Here is a 22811-nt window from a genome sequence, read left to right as displayed (position 1 = left end):
CATGGCTTTTTGTGCACTAGTCTTATCTCCCTTCCCATGCCACAAGTGCTTGTCATCCCCCTAGGTCCCCGGCAGTAGAAATGTAACTGTCAGAATTGTCTTGGTGATGCTGCAGTAACAACAACCCTCATGTCTCCGAGGCTGAAAACAAGACGGGTTGATTTCTCATCATGCTACATGTCCATCTCAGGTCAGCAGGGGCCTCTGTTACATGACATCCTCACTCTGGGATTCAGGAGCCCTTTCACCTGAAACTGATGTGGTAGTAGAGGGAACAGAGACCTGGAGAGCCTCCCGTTGGCAATTAATTGTTTCTGTCTGAAAGTGATATTTCTGCCCACAACCCATTTGTTAAAATCAGTCATATGGCTGTACCCGAGGGGGAAAGAGTAATCTTCCCATATAACTGGGAGAAGGAAACAATCATACAATATAAAGGGAACTTGAAGTCTCTATCACAATAGCTAGAATGGTGCCTTGCTTATAACAATCAATAGACAAATGTTGAAAGAAGGAACAAATGAGGCCAGGTGAAGCGGCTCACACCTGTAATCCCAGCACTTTGGGAGGCCAAGGTGGGCAGATCACCTAAGGGGTTCAAGACCAGCCTGGCCAACATGGTGAAACCTTGTCTCTACTAAAAATACAAAAAAAATTAGCCAGGCGTGGTGGCGTGTACCTGTAATCCCAGCTACTTCGGAGGCTGACGTAAGAGAATCGCTTGAACCCGGGAAGTAGAGGTTGCAGTGAGCCAAGATCACCCCTGGGTGACAGAGGGAGACTCCATCTCAAAAAAAAACCAAAAAAACAAAGAATGAACAAATGAACAAATCTCTAACTAGTTATGAAAACAAAAGAATGCTGACTATAATAGGATGTTTCTTTTTCAAATTAATATTCACTTTTATAAGATTATGAAACATGAACATATATGGGCATTTTGTTTTTTCTAAGTGTAAGTCTGTATATGAAATGCAAATATGTGTTTTTCCCTCTCTGTTTCAGGAGGGAAGGATGAAACCAGGAAATCGTGAGTATGCCACATACTTTTGGGAGAAGTAGGAACTGTGCCATGAGTCACACAAAATAGGTAGAAAAGGTGCCCAAAATTGTTAGATGAGGAGGATGGTCCCATAGAAGGGGTGACTCAGTTGACTCAACTCTCTCCTGGGAAATATACCTCTGCATTATCCTAATTATAATAATAGGATGTTATGAAGTAAATAGTCATCCAGTGAGGAACCTCCTGAGACTAGAGTTGAGTGTGACATAGGATAGTCCAAGAAAATGTGTGCACCTGACAAGGTGCTTTGAGGTAGCAGGTGAAACTCAATCATAAGAAGTGGCATAACTCAACAAATGACTGTTTGAGTTCTGTACCCCTGGGAACACCATGTTTCCCACCAAGAATCTCTCAATTCTCAACAGGGAATGTGCAATCTCAACGGATCTCTTTTTCTTTTAAGACCAATAAGATTACTATCTCTCAGGCTGACCCGGGTGGATCACCTGAAGTTGGGAATTCGAGACCAGCCTGGTCAACATGGTGAAACCCTGTGTGTACTAAAAATACAAAAATTAGCTGGGCGTGATGGCACCCACCTGTAGTCCCAGCTACTTGGGAGGCTGAGGCAGGAGGATCACTTGAACTCAGGAGACGGAGGTTGCAGTGAGCTCAGATCACACCACTGCACTCCAGCCTGGTGACACAGTGAGACTCTGTCTCCACAAAAAAAAAAAAAAAAAAATTAGTATCTCTCTAGAGAGGTAAAGCTTAGAGAACTCAATGAAACTCATAGCGTTTCTATTTTTGAAGCAAACTTAAATGTGGGTGTAACAATAATTTTTAGAGTCACTGTAACATGTGTGTGTTTTCCGCTTAAGAGAATTTGTCATATTAGGTTTGTAGTTTTATTGAAGTGTTTAAAACACCTTGACTAAGTTTGAAACCAACATTTACGTATCGAAGGCAATTGGTTCATGAATTAATAGTTTGAATTATTAGTTGCATAATAGTGTTTAAATATTTGAGGAAATGTGTTTAATAGATGTAAAAGCTTAGTAAAGTGAACATTAAATAAAACTAAGTAGTGGTAAGTGTTCTTTCTATGCCAGTAGCCCCTGAGACGTTAAGGATCCTAGCAACAAACAAGATATCTATCATCTAGTAGATTTAGTAGACTGTATGTTGGAGCAAAATCGCATGACGTCTGGCTATTACTATTGAAAACAAAATCCTAAATAATATACTTAGCAGAAAAACTCAGCTAGTAACTATGTAGGTTACCTTTTGTAATTACAGTCTCTCGACAAGGGTTATTATTCAATTCATGACTTGATTAGGTTTGGATCATTGGCAAATGTTTTGCTATGTTCACCTCTTCAGTAATAAGCTTGAGGTTTATTCCTTTAAAACACTTCTGAGGTCAAGCTTTCTAAAGTGAGGGGGATTGAGAGGTGAGGGTTTTAGAGAAAGAGGAGGCCAAGCAACCTTGGTGATCAAAAGACTTAAGAAAAGGAAAGATTAATATTCACCTTTACGTTGTGGTGATGCTAAACGGTTCCATATTCCCCAGATGTTCATTGAAGTTGCTATATAAACAAAAAAAAATCCAAGCACTTCTGAGGTCTAAATAGTTTTACCTCCTATAGCTATCATACAAGAATGATTCAAGGTGTCAATTGTTGCCGATGTCATGTCATTCATGGATATGTCAGTGATTCTTCCGTGCTGCGGACAGCAGCCGACATTCAGTTATTTTTTCCTGGAATAGACACCTCAGCTTGCTACTTGCTGGGCTGATCTAAGATGCTCTGAAGATTCGCTGGGGACTTATGAGCTACTAATGCTCGGGGATTTAGTGTCCTGAAGAACTCTTTAATCCTCTGCTTCCTGAATCCCACCCTAAGCCAGGGCCTTCTGTCACATCCCAAGAGTTACAGGCAGTTTGAAAGCTCTGCTTTCTGCTTGACCTTTGGAAGTCCTATGAGGGACCATTTACGGTTTCCTCAGTAATTTCCACAAGGATGTATTTCCTTCTCATCACTCTGCCTCAGGTAGTGCTCTGAAGGTCGTCCCTTCTGAACAACAGCAGCAAAGTAAGCCGCACCATGGGTGAGATCAACCAAGATGCCGTGGAGAAATACCTGGAGGAGAATCCTCAGTTTGCCAAGGAGTACTTTGACAGGAAGTTGCGGGTGGAGGTGCTGGGAGAAATCTTCAAGAACAGCCAGGTGCCAGTCCAGTCCAGCATGTCCTTTTCTGAGCTGACCCAGGTGGAGGAGTCGGCCCTGTGCTTGGAGCTGCTGTGGACCGTGCAGGAGGAGGGGGGCACCCCAGAGCAGGGGGTTCACAGGGCCTTGCAGAGGCTGGCCCACCTGCTCCAGGCTGACCGCTGCAGCATGTTCCTGTACCGGTCCCGGAACGGCATACCTGAGGTAGCCTCTAGGTTGCTGGATGTCACCCCCACCTCCAACTTTGACGACAACCTGGTGGGTCCTGACAAAGAAGTTGTGTTTCCACTGGACATTGGGATAGTGGGTTGGGCTGCTCACACGAAGAAAACTCATAATGTCCCAGATGTGAAAAAGGTAGGTGGCCTTATGACAGTGGGGCAGAGGTCTTGGCAGGGTCAGGGAGGAACCAATGGGAAAGAGAGATAGTGCTATCCTTGTGGCATTAGTTTGGCAATAATCGGGGGAATGTGGATGGCAGGGAAGAGGATCAGTCAGGCCTAGTGTTGCCAAATTTAGCAAATGAAATTTCAAGTTGCCAGTTGAACTTGAATTTCAGATAAACAATGAATTATTATTTTCTGAAGTGTAAGTATGTCCCATGTAAAGTTGGGCATTTTACCAGGCGACCCTACCTGGACCTGGTGCATTCCACACCCCCTCCCTTACACCTCCTCCAGTGCTCTGGAGGACTTTCCTTTTCACAACACCAGCAAAGCAAAACACCCCACCAGGAGGATGGGCCAACGTGCTCAGATGCCAAAACTTGTCAGCTGCTCCCCATGCTTCTCATTCACAGTCCTTTGAAAACATTCAGGTTTTTTGGATGGATTTGCTAGTAAATCAGTGCTTTCATCTATCAACCAAATGTGCAAAAAAAAAAAAAAATGATGCCATTTGAAAGTTCAGATGTTCAAATTTGGAATTCATTACATATGTGAATTTAGGTGACGGTTAAGTGCAATTGACCACTCCCACTGCTCCATAACCCAGATCTTTCAAGAATGAATTCCAATCATGTAAGTGGGACATCTGGACCCTCTTGAAGACCAACAGCATACTGCACAAATACAAGGCATTGAGATGACCCTTATAGAAGTAGAAAAACTTTATTCTTACCATTAGAGTACATGTTCATTTTTTAAAAATTATAAGATACAAATAAACCAAAGGAGGAAATGCTAATCACCCATCATCCCTCCCCTCAGCAATAATCAAGGGTACCAGCTTGGAGATTCTCCTGGCAGCTCCTTCTCTACATATGTGTTCCATTATTACGGTTTACCATTAACAAAAAAGGGAGAAGTGGATTATGATGGAACAGAGTTGAATGGGAACAGCCTGTGAAATGCTTTCTGTGCAGGGGTGAATAGCGCAGCTGGAGAGGCAGGAGGATAATCTCCTAAATGCCTCCTGAAGCTGATTACAGGGGGAGGGTCACACGGACCCAAGAGGTATGAAAGTCGTCAAACATGAGCAACTCTCTGCAAACTACCACAGAACACTGCTCAGGTGCAAGGGTTACCGTGGGGCCTGGTAGGGCCTTCAGTCCTGAATAATTCCTCCTTTCAATGAGTTTAAGCTGGGTTAAGTTTGCTTTTGAGGCTAACTGCGGCTCAGGTGTCTAAACAGATGCGCGTCCTTAGGGAAAAGTTCTCTAGACAACCAATTGGAAGGCAATGTCCTCACATCCTGAGGTTTTTCTCATGGGAAGATGCTCCTTGAGGGTCCTGAACTGAGCCCATCCCCACTAGCACACCAAACTTTAAAAAGTGACATTCAGGAATTTTTTTGAAAGGCTTTTAAAGAAGAGATGGGTAAAATGATTTCTGCTGTTATACTTTGATGAGCCCAGTTCTCCGTGGTGAGAAGGAAATAAGAGCATGGAGCTGCTTGGAGGTGGTTTTGGTCTGCGGCTGTCCATGGTGAGCATCAAGGCATGGACAGAGCACTTCATCTGGGAGTGGGGAGTCTCTCCTCTCTTCTCTGGAGGGCTCCTGGCTGTTCTGGGTGGGACACAGAGAAATGTGTGTTGAAGACAGATATGGTTCTGTGCTTACGGGAAAGACAGAGGCCTCATTGGTTCTTCATTCCAACTGCTTCTTCATTTTTTTTTTCCCTCTAGAGTGGGGATTTCCAACTCTGGCTGTACATTAAAACCACATTAAGCTGTGTGCAGTGGCTCATGCCTGTAATCCCAGCACTGTGGGAGGCCAAGGCGGGTGAATGGCTTAAGCCCAGGAGTTCGAAACCAGCCTGGCCAACATAGGAAACCCCCGTCTCTACCAAAAATACAAAAATAAACCAGGAATGGTGGTGTGTGCCTGGAGTCCCAGCTACTTGGAAGGTTGAGATGGGAGGATGGCTTGAGCCTGCGAGGCTGAGGCTGCAGTGAGCTGTGTTCACACACTGAACTCCAGTCTGGGTGACAGAATGAAACCCTGTCTCAAAAAACAAACACAATCCACAAAACCATATCGGTGGCTTTACTGTTACAGTGGACTCTCAAAAATTAGAATTCAGGCATTAGTGTTTTTATTTTATTATTTTATTATTTATTTATTTTTGAGACAGAGTCTTGCTTCATCACCCAGGCTGGAGTGCAATGGTGCAATCTTGGCTCACTGCAACCTCTGCCTCCTGGGTTCAAGCAAGTCTCCTGCCTCAGCCTCCTGAGTAGCTGGGACTACAGGTGTGCACCACCATGCCTGGCCAATTTTTGTATTTTTAGCAGAAATGGGGTTTCACCATGTTGGCCAGGCTGGTACTGAATTCCTGATCTCAGGTGATCCACCCGCCTCGGCCTCTCAAAGTGCTGGAATTACAGGCCACTGTGAGCCACTGTGCCCGGTCCAGGCATTGGTATTTTTAAAAAGCTCCCCCAAGTACTTCTAATATGCAGCCAATGTTGAAAACCACTGGTCTATTGGGTGAGCAGATACAGGAGGAGGAAGTGAATTTCAAATCAACTGTGGAATATTAGAGATGGAAGGGGCTTATCAAGTCTTTAGCCCAACTCTGTCCAATGGAGGACAGGAAGTTGAGGCCACAGGAGTTCTATCTCCCCGGCGTCCACGGTATGTGTCTGTGGATGAGAAGGGTTGGAACAGAGGTAGCTGAGTATGTGTCCAGTGCTCTGTTTGCCTACCTTACACCCTTGCAGTTTCACATGCTTTAACCACTGCAGTTAAGATTTGCAACGGGAAAGGAAGTAGAAACTAATGTTTCCAATGAAGTATCTGATTAATTCTTCCTCTTTTCATTGCACTTGGCAATTTAAACACCGTTCTCTGACAAGGATCATATTTTTTATTTCCAGCCTATGTAGTAGGAATCGTTCAAAGTTAGGTAGACAGGATGTGGCAGATCTGGGGCAATAACTCAGGTCTTGGAGGCCTCCCTCTTTCTACCACACCCCTGACCACACACAACTTTCCTCTGATTAGCAGTGTGGGTGCAGGTGAGGGAAAGACTGCTCACGCCTAGACAAAGGTACAGAGCTACATACGCTCAGCCTTGGAGGGTCCATGAAGGTAACAGGGAAGTCACTGGTATAGGGAGAGGGCTTTGGCATCAGACAGAGCTGGGTGCGGATCCATGACTGTGACTTAGTAACTGTGTGATGGAGTTTCTACCCCTAAGAAATGGAGATAAGCAAATGTACAGATTAAAAGTGTATAAAGGACCTGACTCATAGCAGATGCTCAATAAATGATAGCTGTGATAATATTGTCATTATGCCAGTAGGGGTTTAGGAGCTGGATATGGTTGGCCAAAAAAGGGTCAATGACTATTGCCTGTTTTAAAACAAGTTGAAGGCAGGAAAACTTTTTCTTTTTTGAGAAGGGGTCTCGCTCTGTCACCAGGCTGGAGTGCAACGGCACGATCTCGGCTCACTGCAACCTCTGCCTCCCAAGTTCGAGTCATTCTCCTGCCTCAGCCTCCTCAGTAGCTGGGATTACAGGCACGCACCACCATGCCCAGCTAATTTTTGTATTTTTAGTAGAGACAGGGTTTCACCTTGTTGGCCAGACTGGTCTCAAACTCCTGACCTCGTGGTCTGCCCACGTAGGCCTCCCAAAGTGCTGAGAGAAAGACTTTTAACAACAGGAAACTGAGAGCTATCCTCTTTAAGTTGTTTCTTTCTCTACTGGGAAAGCTGTCCATAAACTATGGGTGATCCTGATTCTGACTGTGGTTTAAAAGTCCTCCTTCCTCTTTCTTCCTCTACTTCTGCCATGGATCTCAGGGGTTAAGGGTATTTAATCAGGATTTAGCAATACTGACATCTGATAAGGGATCAGGCCTCCTGTTGCTCTAAACAATGTTCTCCAGCTGCCTTCAAGGGCTTCTCTGAAGAACCATCAAGGGACACACACAGGATTTATGCAAAGAAACTTCACTAAAGATTTTTTGAGCTAGTGAAAATAAAACACAAAAACCCGTTCCCCACGTCCATCCTGTAACTTGATGGCTGGTGTATCTAGGGCTTTCAGATGCAATAATAAGCAAGTATTAAATTTTGAAACTTGCAAGCCATTTTCTCAAAACAGTCCATTGAACTTAAGAACATTTCCTTGTGTTTAGAATCTGGAATAAAATGGCGTTAAGTTTGAAGTCGCAGAGTGAAATGTGTTTGCAAAGAAGTGCTGCCGGCCAAGCGCGGTGGCTCACACCTGTAATCTCAGCACTTTGGGAGGCTGAGGCTGGCGGATCACCTGAGGTCAGGAGTTTGAGACCAGCCTGGCCAACATGGCAAAAACCTGTCTCTACTAAAAATACAAAAATTAGCCAGGTGTGGTGGTGAGCGCCTGTAATCCCAGCTACTCAGGAGGCTGAGGCAGGAGAATCACTTGAACCCGGAAGATGGAGGCTGCAGTGAGCCAAGATCACGCCATTGCACTGTAGCTTGGGCAACAAGAGCAAAACTCCGTCTCAAAAAAAAAAAAAAAAAAACAACATTCCTGGCTAACTTCATCCCATGGTGCATGTTTCTGGTATTTTGATGATTCCTTTAGTGCCCAGGCTGTGTAAATGAAGGTGGTATGATCTGCATGGATAACAGGGTAGAAGGGAAACAATGGGAGCTGGCCTAGACAAGCAGCGGATTAAGGGAAAGAATGTAACAAAGCCTGCAGACACTTTGGTCTGAGGGTGAAGATCCTATGGGGAAACAGAAGTGACAGATAAAGTGGAGAGAAAAGAAATGTGGTTCTTGGTGGCGTGAGGGAGTGTGCTGGCCCTCTGGAGGAAGGCTGCTCCGCAGTGTGGGAGGCCTACATCCAGCTACGGGCATCTGATTTCTGCAGTGATTTGAATTGGCTAGAAAAATTAAAGCTAGAAGCAAAATGGTAATTGCAAAAGAACTACTTCTCATTCAGGAAAGCCTAGAAAAGTACTAAGTTTCTCTTCCCAGTACTTACTGAATATCTAACTATGTGCCAGACACTTTTTTTTTTTTTTCCTAAGTGCTCAGCCTATACTTTGTTATTCTATCTTCACATCAGGAATTCTAGGCAGTAGATGGAAGCGTTACCCCTATTTTCAGATTAGAAAACGAGGACACGGAAGGTAAGTAACACACCCAGGACCATACAGCTAGTACATTGGGGCCCAGTCAGCCAAGCAAGTCTGACTCCAGTACCTTCCTTGCCTTGATGCAATGCTGACACCTAAAGAGTTGGTTTGTGTGTTTCCACTTTGGGAAAGGTATAGAAGAGATCTGGGCTGAGGGGCTGCCTTTATCCCCTTTCCATCACACATTGCCTCTGAGAGCAGCACCATTTCTGGTGATTCCCCATTGGGTTGAGCCTAAGAATTACTTGGGCCACGTAAAAGTGCAGGTTCCACTGTAGGAGATTAGGATTCAGTGCATCTGCTGCATTAATCTGCAGGTGATTCTGAGGCATGTCTCAGGACTGCTAATCTCATTTGAGCTCTGTGAGTTCTATTGGCCAGCCAGCCCTTGTTCCCTGGTGGAAACTCTGGCCTGGAAATGCACACAGAAAATTCTTACTTTTTTTTCTCCGGGAAACCAGACAGAATCCAGTCTCCAAGGTTTATGCTGCTTTTAGAGACACTGCCAACACAGGAAAATGAAAATAATACAACTGCGGAAGGAACACCACACTAATATTGGCCAACAAGTCTCAGAGTTAAGGCTGAGAGTTCAGTTCTCATTGCAGTCCTAGGTGCAAAGGGAAAAATGTCATGACCCAAGGAAGGCTGGGTCTAAACTCACCTTGAGTGGCTATTCTCTGAAATGACAACTAATAAGATAATTGCCTTCCGCCACCTTTTTCTCAAGCCCTTCCATTTGTGCACTTCTCTAGACTCATCGCTCAGCCTCTGCAGTGGCCAGTGGATTAGAATCGTCTCTCGAATCTAAGAGGCCTGAATCTGGGAAGATCCACTTTCCTCTCTCCCAAAGAAAGGAAAAAAAAATAGGAATGAAAGACATAAGCTTGGTAGAACATTAAAAACCTGATAAGCATCTGATGCTGGCAAGAGGGTAGTCCTCAGTCCTTTCACACAGGGTCAGTGGAAGTTAGAATGTGAACCTTTCTTTTTCTTTTCCTTTTTTTTTTTTTTTGAGACAGAGTTTTGCTCTTGTTGCTCAGGCTGGAGCACAATGGCACAATCTTGGCTTACTGCAACCTCCACCTCCCGGGTTCAAGCGACTCTCCTGCCTCAGCCTCCTGAGTAGCGGGGATTACAGGGGTGCGCCACCATGCTTGGCTAGTTTTTGTATTTTAGTAGAGATAGGGTTTCATCATGTTGGCCAGGCTGGTCTCGAACTCCTGACCTCAGGTGATCCGCCTGCCTCAGCCTCCTAAAGTACTGGGATTACAGGCGTGAACCACCGCGCCCAGCCACGGAATGTGAACCTTTCATCAAAGTAATCTATGTAAATAAAAACTGTATGTTCCTGTTGATCCAGCAAAAGGGATTTCCTTTTTTGGGAATCTATCACATAAAAATAAAAGTAAGAAGGATTAGTGCAGTACTGTTGGTAGTGGGGAGAACTATAAACAGGCAGAATCAATAGAGGACAGTTGAGTGGATCGTACAGCACCCAGGGTGGAGTAGTGTGCACGAATCCAAGAGGTGAGTTCACATCCATATGCATTGGTCTTCAGGGAAGTCTGTAAGACATTGTTAAGTGATGAAACTATTATAAGCAATTAGAAAAGGAAATTTTAGAAAAAATAGAAAATCCTTTGTTCAAGCACAGAGAAAGGCATAGAAGGAGACACACCAACAGTTAGCACAGATTTCTTCTAGTAGGCTAGATTGGGGGGAATGATAATTTTGCTTTATGTTATGACATATGGGTTGATGATTTCAAGTGCATGTTTTCCCTTAGTAATGAGAGAGAAGCGCTCTATGAACTGTGTCTGTATTCCTAGCTGCGCTCTCCTTCCCTGCATGCACTTGCTGTCTATTGTAACCCTTCCCCTCTGTTCCTCTTAGCACCTCACTTTCCACTTGGCTGTCTCATCACCTCTTTTCTTTTGGCCCAACCTCAGCCTAACCTAAATAGGTCATAGCTCAGGTGGGAAGCGCTTATTCTGAAATGGGCAATTCCATTCTATGCAGTCATAGGATGGCAGGTGGAGTGGGATTGTTTGCTGGGGACCACTGTACTGGAGCCCTGGTTATCTGTTGGTAGCATTTAAATGAGAGAGAATGATCTGTCATCATCCCTAGATCTACCACTCTATGATTCTGTGCCACTTTGGCAAATGTGTGACTATCTCTTTCAGAACAGCCATTTTTCTGACTTCATGGACAAGCAAACTGGATATGTCACTAAGAACCTGCTGGCAACCCCGATTGTGATGGGCAAGGAAGTTCTTGCTGTGATCATGGCAGTTAACAAAGTAAATGCATCTGAATTTTCCAAACAGGATGAAGAGGTAATGCTAACCATGGGCATCTGGTTGGAGGCTCAGGAAATTTATTTGTTGTATAACCAAAGAAAAGATATCACAACTGTAACTTATTCTTCTCTGCCATCTGTAGGTCTTTTCCAAATACCTCAACTTTGTGTCTGTCATCCTGAAGCTTCATCATACCAGCTACATGTACAATATTGAATCCCGAAGAAGCCAGGTAAAAGGAAGGCAGTATTAATCATTCCACGCTGACCTATTCTGACAAAGTCGCCCAGAGACAACAAATTCAGACCCCTCCTATTCCTCCTGGGGGTTTAAGCCACGTGGAGCAGACCCCCAAACTTCAGTCCCAAGTGTCCTCTCATGATCTTCCTGCCACTCTCCCCACCCACACTCCCCTGCACCCCAAGCTCTCCAATTGTGTGCACAACTGGCTTGGCTTTCTTCAGTCTAGATCCCAAGTGGACTTGGCATTTCTGTCTATGAAATGGTGATGACAATTATGGTACCTACTTCAGATGGTTGTTGTGGCTATTAGTGATTACCTCTCACATAAAGCTTGTAGCAATTCCTGGGTCATAGGAAACCTATTAATTTGAGGAGCACATTATTCATGCTTCCATGAGACAGAGGGATAAAGAGCAATATTGGTACCCAAGATACCTGAGTCTGGCCCACTCTCTGGACCTCAGTTTCCTCACCAGTACAATGCACAGGTAGAGGTTGAGAGGGAGGTCCCTTCCCATTCCAACTCTCCAGGTAAGGTTACCTCCAACAAGCTCAGGATGCATGGAAGGAAGTAGGTGGCTCTCTCCACATGAGGGCCAGCAGGAGCCAGTGGGCCACCAATACTGGATTCTCCGCCCAGGGACCATCTTTGCATCCAATTTCAGGGCACTTCCCCTTTGGAGCCAAAATATTTAGACACAGGGACCAATCATAGCTTCTCTCTCTCCATAGACCTGCAGCCTTGCAAAGGTCTACTCATCATCTCACCTAGAGGATCTGAGTAGCTTGTTGGATGTACACATGTCCAAAATCAGAATTGCACTTTCCAACAATATGCATTCATTTTATTTGAAGCACCTCATGTTTTCTTGTGGCGAATGCTCTCTCTCTCTCTCTAGCATACTTTATTCTAACTGTTTTCTTTTTGATACCTACTTTCAGATCCTTATGTGGTCAGCCAATAAAGTATTTGAAGAACTCACAGATGTTGAGCGACAGTTTCACAAAGCGCTCTACACAGTTAGAACGTATCTGAACTGTGAACGATACTCCATTGGACTGCTGGACATGACCAAGGAGAAGGTTCTTATTATTCTACACATTTTGCCTCATCTAACATCGCCTATAAAACATACACCACAGGAAATGTGATCCTCAAAAAACAGATACACTATGTAAATAAGTAGTCATGACTGATCACAAGAACAGAGGTAAAAATGTGTGTCTTGGAGCAAAAAAGATGTAGGCTTGAATCCTGGTTTTTCCATTTCCTAGCAGTGTGGGTTTTCAGCAAGTGTGGTGTGATGAATCAATATTGATATATTATTATTAACTAAAGTCCATAGTTTACATGAGGGTTCATCCTTTGTGCAGTTCTCTGAATTCTGACAAATGTTAATGTTATATATCTGCTATTACAGTATCAGACAGACTAGTTTCAGTGCCTCAAAGCCCTCTATCCTTCACATATTCAACCTTCCCTCATCCCCCCAAACTCCTGGTAGCCACCAATTTTTTTTTTTTTTTTTTTTTTTTTACTGTTTCTATAGTTTTGGCTTTTTCCAGAATGCCATATAGTTGGAATCATACAGTATGTAGCATTTTCAGACTGGCTTTTCACTTTGAAATATGCATTTAAGTTTCCTCCATGTCTTGTCATGACTCCATAGCTAATTTCTTTTTATCACTGAATATTATTCCACTGTATGGCAGGTTTGTTTATCCATTCACCTGTTGAAGGGTATCTTGGTTGCTTCTAATATTTAGTGATTGTGAATAAAGCTGCTGCAACCATTGTAGGTAGGTTTATATGTGTCTCTGTTTTCAACTCAATTGGGTAAATACCGAACAGGGCAATTGCTGGATTATATTGTAAGACTAATTGATCTTTGTAAGAAACTGGCAGACTGTCTTCCAAAGTGACTTTACTGTTTTGCATGTCTACCAGAAGCACATTCTCACCAGCAGTTGTTAATGTCAGTATTTTGGGTATTAGCAGTTGCTAATGTCAGTATTTGGGGTATCAGTTGTGGTATCTCATTGTTTTAATTTTTAATTCCCCAATGACATATGATGTTGAGCATCTTCTCATATGTTTACTTGTCATCTGTATATCTTCTTAGAGAGATATCTGCTCAGATATTTTGCCCACGTTTTATTATGTTGTTTTCTTATCATTCAATTGTAAGAGTTATTTGTATATTGTGGATCCAAGTCCTTTACCAAATATGTGATTTGCAAATACGTTCTCCTAGTCTGCGGCTTATCTTTTCATTCTCTTAACAGTGTCTGCTGCAGAGCAGAAGGTTTTAATTTCAATTAAGTCTAATTTTTCTACATTTTCTCTCTCATGGATTGTGCTTTTGATGTTGTATCTATGAAGTCTCATCAAACTCAAGTTCACCTAGATCTTCTATGTCATCTCCGAGAATTTTTATACTTTTGTGTTCTACATTTAGGTGTATACTTCGTTTCGAGTTTTTTGTGAAAGGTACAAGCTCTGATTCTAGATTCACCTTTTTTTACATGTAGATGTTCAGTTGTTCCAACACAATTTGTTGAAAAGACTATCCTTTGTTCATTGCCTTTGCTCCTTTGTCCAAGTTAACTATATTTGTGAGGGTCTATTTCTGGATTCTCTATTTTGTTTCATTGATTCATTTGTCCATTCTTTCACTAATACCACACTGTCTTGATTATTGCAGCTTTATGGCAAATCTTAAGTCAGGTAGTGTCAGCTCTTTGATTTTGTTCTTCTTGTCAGCAAATCTTTTAACTTACCTGATTCTTGGCTTCTTCATCTGTAAAATGAGGACATCTCTCTTATCGATTGTAAGAATTAGAGATTATATATAGATATATTTTTATATATAAACACTATATGTATATAGTGTCTAGAATTTACATAGTAGGTGGATAATCAATATTATCTTTACCAACTTTAGGTTTTTGTATTCTAAAAAAATTTAATTATTTTACAGTAGAAATATTGAAACATTTAATATTATTCACAATATAATGCCCTTATGTCATCTTCTTTAAATCTGTTGCTACCCTTCTAGTTCAAAATAACTAATGATACCATATTATTTGTATATTTTTTCTTTTCTTTTCTTTCCTTTTTTTGAGACAGAGTCTCAATCTGTCACCAGGCTGGAGTGCAGTGGCATGATCTTGGCTCACTGCAACCTTAGCCTCCCAGGTTCAAGCGATTCTCATGTCTCAGTTGCTGGGATTATAGGCCTGTACCACCACGTCCACTAATTTTCTGTATTTTTAGTAGAGACAGGATTTCACCATGTTGGCCAGACTGGTCTTGAACTCCTGTCCTCAAGTGATCCACTCACTTCGGCCTCTCAAAGTGCTAGGATTACAGGCATGAGCCACCACACCTGGCCTTATTTATATTTCTTTATATTCGTGTGATTGGAAGTTATTTTTTCAGAGTAGTTGTTCTAAGTGGATAAACATAGGATGAAGCACTAGGAGAGATGGGTTCTGATCTTGGTTCTGGGACTTTCTAGCTGAGTATGTTGGTTAGGATTCTTTTGGCTGTAAGAAATATCAGACACAGCTAAAAGCATCTCTAACAATATGATATTTATTCTCCCACTTAACAAGGTAGGGCACCGCTAGTACTGGTTGACTCAGAGATCAGTGCAGTCGTCAAAGTCCAGGTGCTTTCTCTTTCTTCCTGGCAAGGCCTCTGCTACCTGCAGCATGTTGCTGAGGCCTCCTCTTATGGTGGAAAGATGGCTGTTGCAGCTCAAATAATGGCACATAGACATGACACAACTGGGAGGTATTTTCTCCAAATGTCACTCTCATCAGCTTTCATCTGAGGAATACCTTTTGCCAGAGTCTCTGAGCAGACTTCTCCCCTTTCTTCATTTTCCAGAGCTGGGCCACATACCTGCCGTCAAACTGATCTAGGCACCTCATATAGACTACTCATGGGCTGTGGTCTGATGGAAAATTACCACCTGATACTCAAATCATATCAGGTTATGCTAGCAAGGAAAAGAGGAAGAATGAATGTTGGGTAAAGCAACCAACATTTGGCCACTCTGTGTGACCTTGGCCAAGCCTCTTTAATCAAACTAGATTTAGCTTAATTGTCTATGAATGAATTGCTATACATTGAGTACTCTGAACTATGTGTCAGGGTAGATGTTACATATGTATTATTCGTTTAATCCTCACAACAATTCTTTAGTACAAATTCTATTGTTATCCATATTTTACAGATATAAAAGGTTAAGTAACACGTTCACAGTCAAAAATTCCTAACCAGTATTGCTGGGAATTATAGATCTTTCAGCACTAAAATTCCAGAATTATGTAGATTAACATAAAATATACAAACACAGAAAATTCATATAAGATGTGGCAGGTCATGGAACAGTGTGTTTAATGATACTTAAATCTAATCACCTGCAGGAATTCTACGATGAATGGCCAATCAAGCTGGGAGAAGTAGAGCCTTATAAAGGTCCAAAGACACCTGATGGCAGGGTACGTGCAAATGTCTTCCTTGATGCCGTCTGTGCATGGTGTCAGGTGCTAAAACTAAGAGGCCACAGTGCATAGAACACTGGCCTGGGAGGACCTGGAGTAGTAGAAACAGCACTAGACAAGGAGTTTGAGGTTCTAGTCCCAGCTCTGCCCCAAGGCAGAGCTACTGGCCCTTGCCTTAACTCATTGTTAAATCTCTCCATTTCCTCTTCTATAAAGCCAGGGCTTGGTAGACCAGTGATTCTCAACAGGGAGGGATGCATCAGAGCCACCTGCACAACATTTGAAAGAAGTACCTGGGCCCTTCTTCAGATATGTGGGATTAGAATCTCTAAGGAAGGGTTGGGTTAGGTTTACTTTCCCCCTTGACTGCAAGCTTCATGAAGGCAGCAACCCCTGTGTCCATAGCACACAGGAAAGAGAAGGGGATGGAATGTGTCCAGGCCTCAGGTTCATCATCTGCCCCGTGAAACAGAGAGAATAATTCTCTAGTCCCTTCCAGCTTTGGCAATGTAACCTCCTGTTTCTGAGGCACCTGTTCAGATAAGCCACTGATGAAAGAGGTTATCGGCTCACTGTATATGATGTACAACTGACTGCAGTTGAGAAATTACGTGATTTGTTCTAGTGAAGCTATTAATGTCAGGTATTTCTGGACAACAAAAGGGATCACTTGAAAATAAAAACAGACTATCTGATGATTTAGTAGCCAGAGATCCCCCCACCCCAAAAACTGGGGGCAATTCAACTTTTTAAAAACAAAATTTATTTTAGCCTTGTGCATGTAGATAAACAGCCAATAATATTTCTGGTTTTATTATAAGTGTGTAGTCAGGATATAAGTAGTTTGATAATTTATGTTATAATATAATGTGGTTGGGATATAAGGTTCTATTTGTAAGAGTTTTAAAGTACAAGTTCCCCAATGAAAAATGATTTATTTGGGAAATAACATTATTCCCATAATACCCTCTTTCTTTCTTAGGAGGTCAACTTTTATAAAATCATTGATTACATTTTACATGGAAAAGAAGAGATCAAAGTGATTCCGTGAGTATTGACAGGAAGTTGCTGCCGCAGGTGCCCTTGTATTTTTGCACACATTGCATTTCTCTATATTGCAATGATTTTTTTTCTTCTTCTCTTCCTCAAGGACGCCTCCTGCAGACCACTGGACGCTCATTAGTGGGTTGCCAACATATGTTGCTGAAAATGGATTTGTAAGTTATTGAACAAATTCACATTTTAAATAATATTGTATGAAACTCGTATTAGCTAAGAGATAGATACAGTTGTGAAAGCAAGAATGCATCCAATAAAAGCTACATGGGCTGGGTGCAGTGGCTCATGCCTGTAATCCCAGCACTTTGGGAGGCTGAGGCAGGGGGATCATCTGAGGTCAGGAGTTCAAGACCAGCCTGACCAACATGATGAAACCCCGACTTTACTAAAAATACAAAATTAGCCGGGCGTGGTGGCACATGCCTGTAACCCAGCTACTTGGGAGGCTGAGGCAAGAGAATCACTTGAACCCAGAAGGTGGAGGTTGCAGTGAGCCGAGATTGTGCCACTGTACTCCAACCTGGGCAACAAAGCAAAACTCCATAGGAAAAAAACAAAACAAAACAAAACAAAAAGCTAGATGATCACTTCCTTTGGCATAGGCCAAAGGAGAGAAGAATCTCGACATTAAAATGTAGGTTAACCGGAGACTTCTGAACTCTACACAAAAATATTTAGTCATCATGAGGAAGATTCCTCCATCCCTCAATTTCTTATTCTGCAGCCACACACATTTCAGATATCCTTTGGAATTCAATGACTATGATTTAATGACTGGGTTTAATTCTATCTCAAGTATATCAGTCAATTTTTTAAAGCATAAATGAGGGGGATGGGGTGGGGATGGTGTGGTATGTGGAACTTTTCAATATTGAGTTAAAAGCTTGGGCCTCTAAGGTCTTGACCCACCTGTAAATGTTCTTATAACATTTAGAACATAATGTTCTTCAAAGAAAGGACTAAGACAGATATTGCTGATGAAAAGTTCAAAAAAGAAGAATAAGCTGCTTCTTGCCTCTTAAAAAACACAGTTGACGCATGCTCAGCCCATCAAATGATGTAATTTATTGAAGTTAGATCATGCAATTAATGTGTGGCATGAAAGATTCCTTAAATTCTTAGGCCACATATGCTTGTAAAAACTTTGAAATATTCTTACGTTTTCTTTGTAAGCATACTACAAAAATAGTAGACATGGTTCATTCAATCATTCTTAGAAAGCACTTACCTTGGGGCCAAGAGACAGGCAGAGTTTGGTGAGGTGGGGATTTAAGGAGGGAGTCCTCTTAGATCTTGTTAGATTGCTAGTTTTTTAGGACTTTTGTGAGCAAGTTGTTAAACTGTTGGCACCTTGAAATTTCCCATGGCGGGAGAATTGGGACCATGGATATTGGCAACTGATACAAGCCAAGTATTTCCCCAATTCCCAGCCAGGAAAGCTGATTTCCCCAGCACTCGTTCTGGAGATCACAGTTCTAGTTCCATCCCACAGATTTAAACAAATCACTTAACCTCTTTAGGCTTCCATTTCTTCGTTTTTTATAAATGTGAATTTAATTGCTAAGATCCCTTCTGGCTTTAAAATGCTACGATTACTGGGTATGGTAGCTCACGCCTGTAATCTTAGCACTTTGGGAGGCCAAGGCAGGTGGATCACCTGAGGTCAAGAGTTTGAGACCAGCCTGGCCAACATAATGAAACTTTGTCCTTACTAAAAATACAAAAATTAGCTGGGCGTGGTGGTGGATGCCTGTAATCCCAGCTACTTGGGAGGCTGAGGCAGGAGAATTGCTTGAACCCAGGAGGTGGAGGATGCAGTGAGCTGAGATTCTGCCATTGCACTCCAGCCTGGGGAACAGAGCAAAAACTGTCTCAAAAAATACAAAAAGTAAAATGAAATAAAACGCTATGATTTTAATTATCTCTTGGAAAGACATGGTCTTTTATTAAGATCCATTTGTGACTATGACCCAAGGTACAGAAAACTTAAAATAACCCAAAATGGAGTGATTTATTGTCTTTATAGATGTGAGCAACAGTCTTTGAATTCCACTAATTAAAGTGGTATCTCTCACTGAATCCTTACTTTGGTGTAACTAAAAACTTATCTGGCTTTTTCCTCCTGCCTCTTAGCCATCATCTTCTAACCCAAATCTCACTTTGGGAAGAAGAAAAAAGCAATCCTAGCTCTGCTGCTCATACTGGCTGTAATAGAGCTAGGATTTCTCAGCTTTCTCCTCTCCTTGGCCTGAGCAGCCTGTTGCTTTGAATTTGGAGGGGATTCCCTAGAGTCTGGGGGAGTGGGAAGGGGCAGAGACGGTACCACGTGTCCTCCAGTAATTTAATTAGCAGCAGGGAAGCCGTCTTGAATGAGTTGTTAGCAGCTGTGGCCTAGCTAAGGTCCATTTGCCTGCAAGCAGTCAAGAGCCATGTGGGAAATCCTTACTTCCAATGCGTCCGTTCTTATTCTGCTTTGTGGGTCGAGAGGACTCCACCACACAATGTTTCAGAACATTTGTCTCCTCTTGCCTTCCAGATCTGTAACATGATGAATGCCCCTGCGGATGAATACTTCACATTTCAGGTAACTGCACTCCGGGGCAGGCCTCACCTCTCAGGGCTGGGGTAGGAGGGCGGATGCTCTGGCCTCTCCTCCACCCCCAGAGTCCGCCTGATGCTCGGGTGTGGCCACAGGCACACACGGGCCCATCTCCCACTCACCCTGGCTGGACCAGCAAGTAGCAGATTCTTCAGTGAAGGAAGAAAAGAAAGAAAAGGCAGAAGGCCAGGGAGGGGACCTGCCACTCCTCCATTTGCTCACACTCCTGGTCATTTAGGGCAGCGGTCTCCAACCTTTTTGGCACCAGGGACCGGTTTCGTGGAAGACCGTTTTTCCACAGAATGGGGATGGGGTGGGAGATGGTTTTGGGATGAAACTTCCACCTCAGATCATCAGGCATTAGTTAGATTCTCATAAGGATGGCACACCCCAGATCCCTCACATGCGCAGTTCACAATAGCGTTCGCACTCCTATGAGAACCTAATGCTGCTGCTGATCTGACAGGAGGCTGAACTCAGACGGTAATGCGAGCAATGGGGAGTGACTGTAAATACAGATGAAGTTTCACCCGAGTGCCCACTGCTCTCCTCCTGCTGTACAACCTGGTTCCTAACAGGTCATGGGCCAGTACTGGTTTGCAGCCCAGGGGTTGGGGACCCCTGATCTAAGGGCAGCAACGGTGCCTGGCACAGTATTCATGCTCAGTAAACGTTCTCTGCATGCATGATTGGCTGGCTACATCCTACATCCTGAATCCAGCTCTCGTGGTGGTTTTCTCAGCAGCCTTTCTCTGCGGCTTATTGCAACTGTTCTCAGGAAAATCAACAATTCTGATTGAGTCCTTAGAGCTTCTCCTGCTGTTAGAGTCGGTTGTATCCTTCCTTCTCCACTGTGCAGAGACCCACTGCCTGGGGAATCTGCCTCCACTTACCACCAGATGCTCTCGGTAATCAGCCTCTGTATGTGCTACTCTAGCTGACCCACTTCTCCCCGTCAGGGCTTCCTGCTGGAACCCGTCTACAGACCTGAGCTGATCCCTCCCCGCCGCGAGTTCATCCAGCCCACCAGAAGGGCCAGCCTGTCGTCTTCACCACCCCCTCCCCACCTGTCACCCCCCACCTGTCATCTCGCCACTCCCCTCTCTACCTGCCCATCCCTCCTCACCTGTCATCTCTGCCACCCACTCCCCACCCATCACCTCCTCCCAACCTGACTGTTAGAGATAAACTGGCATTTGGCTCTGCAGCCTCTTCTTTTCTGCCTCTGGGCACTTGTTATTCTCTGTCCTGCATTTAAAAAAACATCCCCTTAGAGCTCTGATCTCAGTCAGAAATAGAGACTGCCCTCCCCAGTGGGTACCGTTGGGGTCCTTCTGTCTCTCTCACACACACAGCCCCATCTCTGCCTCTTAGGAAAAGCCAGGCTTCCCCAGGCTCTGGCGTGCCTCCTTAGCTGCAGAACCACACCATGCCTTGGGGAAAGCTGTACACACTTGCTGCGTTACGTGCATCTGTCTGCTCCTCCCTTTGCTGATTGACATGGAAAACATGTAAACACCATATGGCTACTCTAGCTCCTTCCTCCTTGCAATTGAAGCTTATTTGTGACCATGCTGTGCCCAGGCCTGACCCCTATATTTACAGCAGGTGGATGTCAGGATAGGATGCATGCCAGCAAAAGGGGGACAATGATTTTCTAGAGTCTGAACCTTAAGCAGTCATTGTCTAAACAGGGAGGGAGTGGGGATGGAGCTGGCCCAGGAGAACACAGGTTGCTCTGAAATCTGAGGCCCTTTGCTTTCTCTCATGCTCCACTGCAGCCACTGCTCTGATGTGCTCTGATGGCCTGGGCAGAGAGGAGGCCTGGGGCCTTGGGGAGTCCCCAGTGTGGGATAAACCTCCAGGCCACAGGGATTTCCCAGTTCTCTGGGAAACATCAGTGTGGTGCCCATGAAAATGTGCTTCTCAGATCTCCACCTGTGGGAAGTGTAGCTGTGCAGTGGCTGCTGGACTGAAATCCATGGTCACATCTGTGCCGAGGCCACAGGCTCCACGGGCCACTCCCAACTGGTAACTGAGTGTGGCAGGTACAGTAAAGCAGGCCTGTTCCTGGAATACAGCCAGATCCCCTGCCAGGCAGCTTTGGCCCTAGGAATGCCTAACAGTTCTGCAAACAGTTTCAGAACCGCACGGTAGTCTAAGGGGCTCCCCTCAACCTTCCATCCTTCCGTTTCTCCTTCGCACAGGTCGGGACTGCATCACTATCTGACGTCTCTCTCAGGATCCCCAGCCTCCCTCCCCACTTCGCCTCAATAGTGTCACCTGTGCATCATTCTGCAGAGCGGACTAGGATGGATGGCCACCCTCCCCAAACCACCACCCTCCTTTTGTGCTCCATCTTCTGATTCTCTCTGTCCCTGCTCAGGCCCCACCGTGATTCTTACGATTCCTTTTTGCACCTGAGAAGTTTGATGGAAAAGCCAGTGATATAAAAAGAACTGCTATCAGAGCAAACCTGCAAAGGCAGTGGTTCTTGGACTATGTTCCTTGGGGGCATAATGGATTCATTTCCTATTGCTGCTGTCACAAATTGCCACTGAGTGGTTTAAAACCACATGAAATGTATTATCTCACAGTTCTGGAGGTCAGAATTCCAAAATGAGTCTTCTTGGGCTAAAATCACGGTGCTGGTGGGACTCTGTTGCTTTCTGGAGGCTCTGGAGAGAATTCATCTCCTTATGTTTTCCAGCTTCTCAGGGCCGCCCACCTTCCTTGCCTGGTGACCCCTCCCCTGGCAGAGCCAGCAGCACCATCACCCTGACCTTGCTTCTGTCATCATAGCTCCTTCTCCCATTCTGATTCCAACCTCTTTTCTACTTTTAAGGATCATTGTAATTACATTGGGTTCACCTGGAACATCCAGGCTAATTTCCCCATCTTAAGGTCAGCTAATTAGCAACCGTCCTTCTATCTGCAACCTTAGTTCCCCTGTGTTGTGTAAGATAACATATTCATAGGTTCCAGAGATTAGGATATAAACATGTTTGGGGGCCATTGTTCTGCCTGCCATAGTGTTCCTTGAAGTGGACTAAGGGGTCTTCCTTTAACACCAGTGAAAGTGATCCCAATTCACAGGAGGAAAAGTGCATAGAATTTCCTCAGTTTTTTGTCCTACTAATTTTTCTTAAACCTTAGGTTCCTTCTGTCACTTGTCTGTCAACAAGCTCTAGCAAATGGCAAAACACAAGAATATGAACTGGTAGCAAATGAATATTTCCTGAAACACTGAGAAGCAGTCAGCAAAGCTTATTTTG

The 22811-nt window shown here is 43.9% G+C and overlaps 1 protein-coding gene across 1 annotated transcript in view; it reads left to right on the top strand.

The window, feature by feature from the left end:
• Nucleotides 1-2934: 2934 nt before the first annotated feature.
• Nucleotides 2935-22811, top strand: part of PDE6C (phosphodiesterase 6C, cGMP-specific, cone, alpha prime) — a 57927-nt gene continuing 38050 nt past the window's right edge. The window contains exons 1-8 of the mRNA XM_011988468.1: nt 2935-3591; nt 11001-11153; nt 11260-11349; nt 12303-12443; nt 15801-15875; nt 16861-16925; nt 17029-17095; nt 19474-19521. Coding sequence (XP_011843858.1) covers nt 3112-3591; nt 11001-11153; nt 11260-11349; nt 12303-12443; nt 15801-15875; nt 16861-16925; nt 17029-17095; nt 19474-19521 — 1119 coding nt within the window. The 5' untranslated portion in view covers nt 2935-3111. The remainder of the gene's footprint in view (nt 3592-11000; nt 11154-11259; nt 11350-12302; nt 12444-15800; nt 15876-16860; nt 16926-17028; nt 17096-19473; nt 19522-22811) is intronic.

Source organism: Mandrillus leucophaeus, unplaced genomic scaffold (genome assembly GCF_000951045.1).
Source record: "Mandrillus leucophaeus isolate KB7577 unplaced genomic scaffold, Mleu.le_1.0 Scaffold331, whole genome shotgun sequence".
NCBI lineage: Eukaryota > Metazoa > Chordata > Mammalia > Primates > Cercopithecidae > Mandrillus > Mandrillus leucophaeus.
Note: the sequence above shows the minus strand (reverse complement) of the source record. Positions and strands in the feature narration are given on the sequence as shown.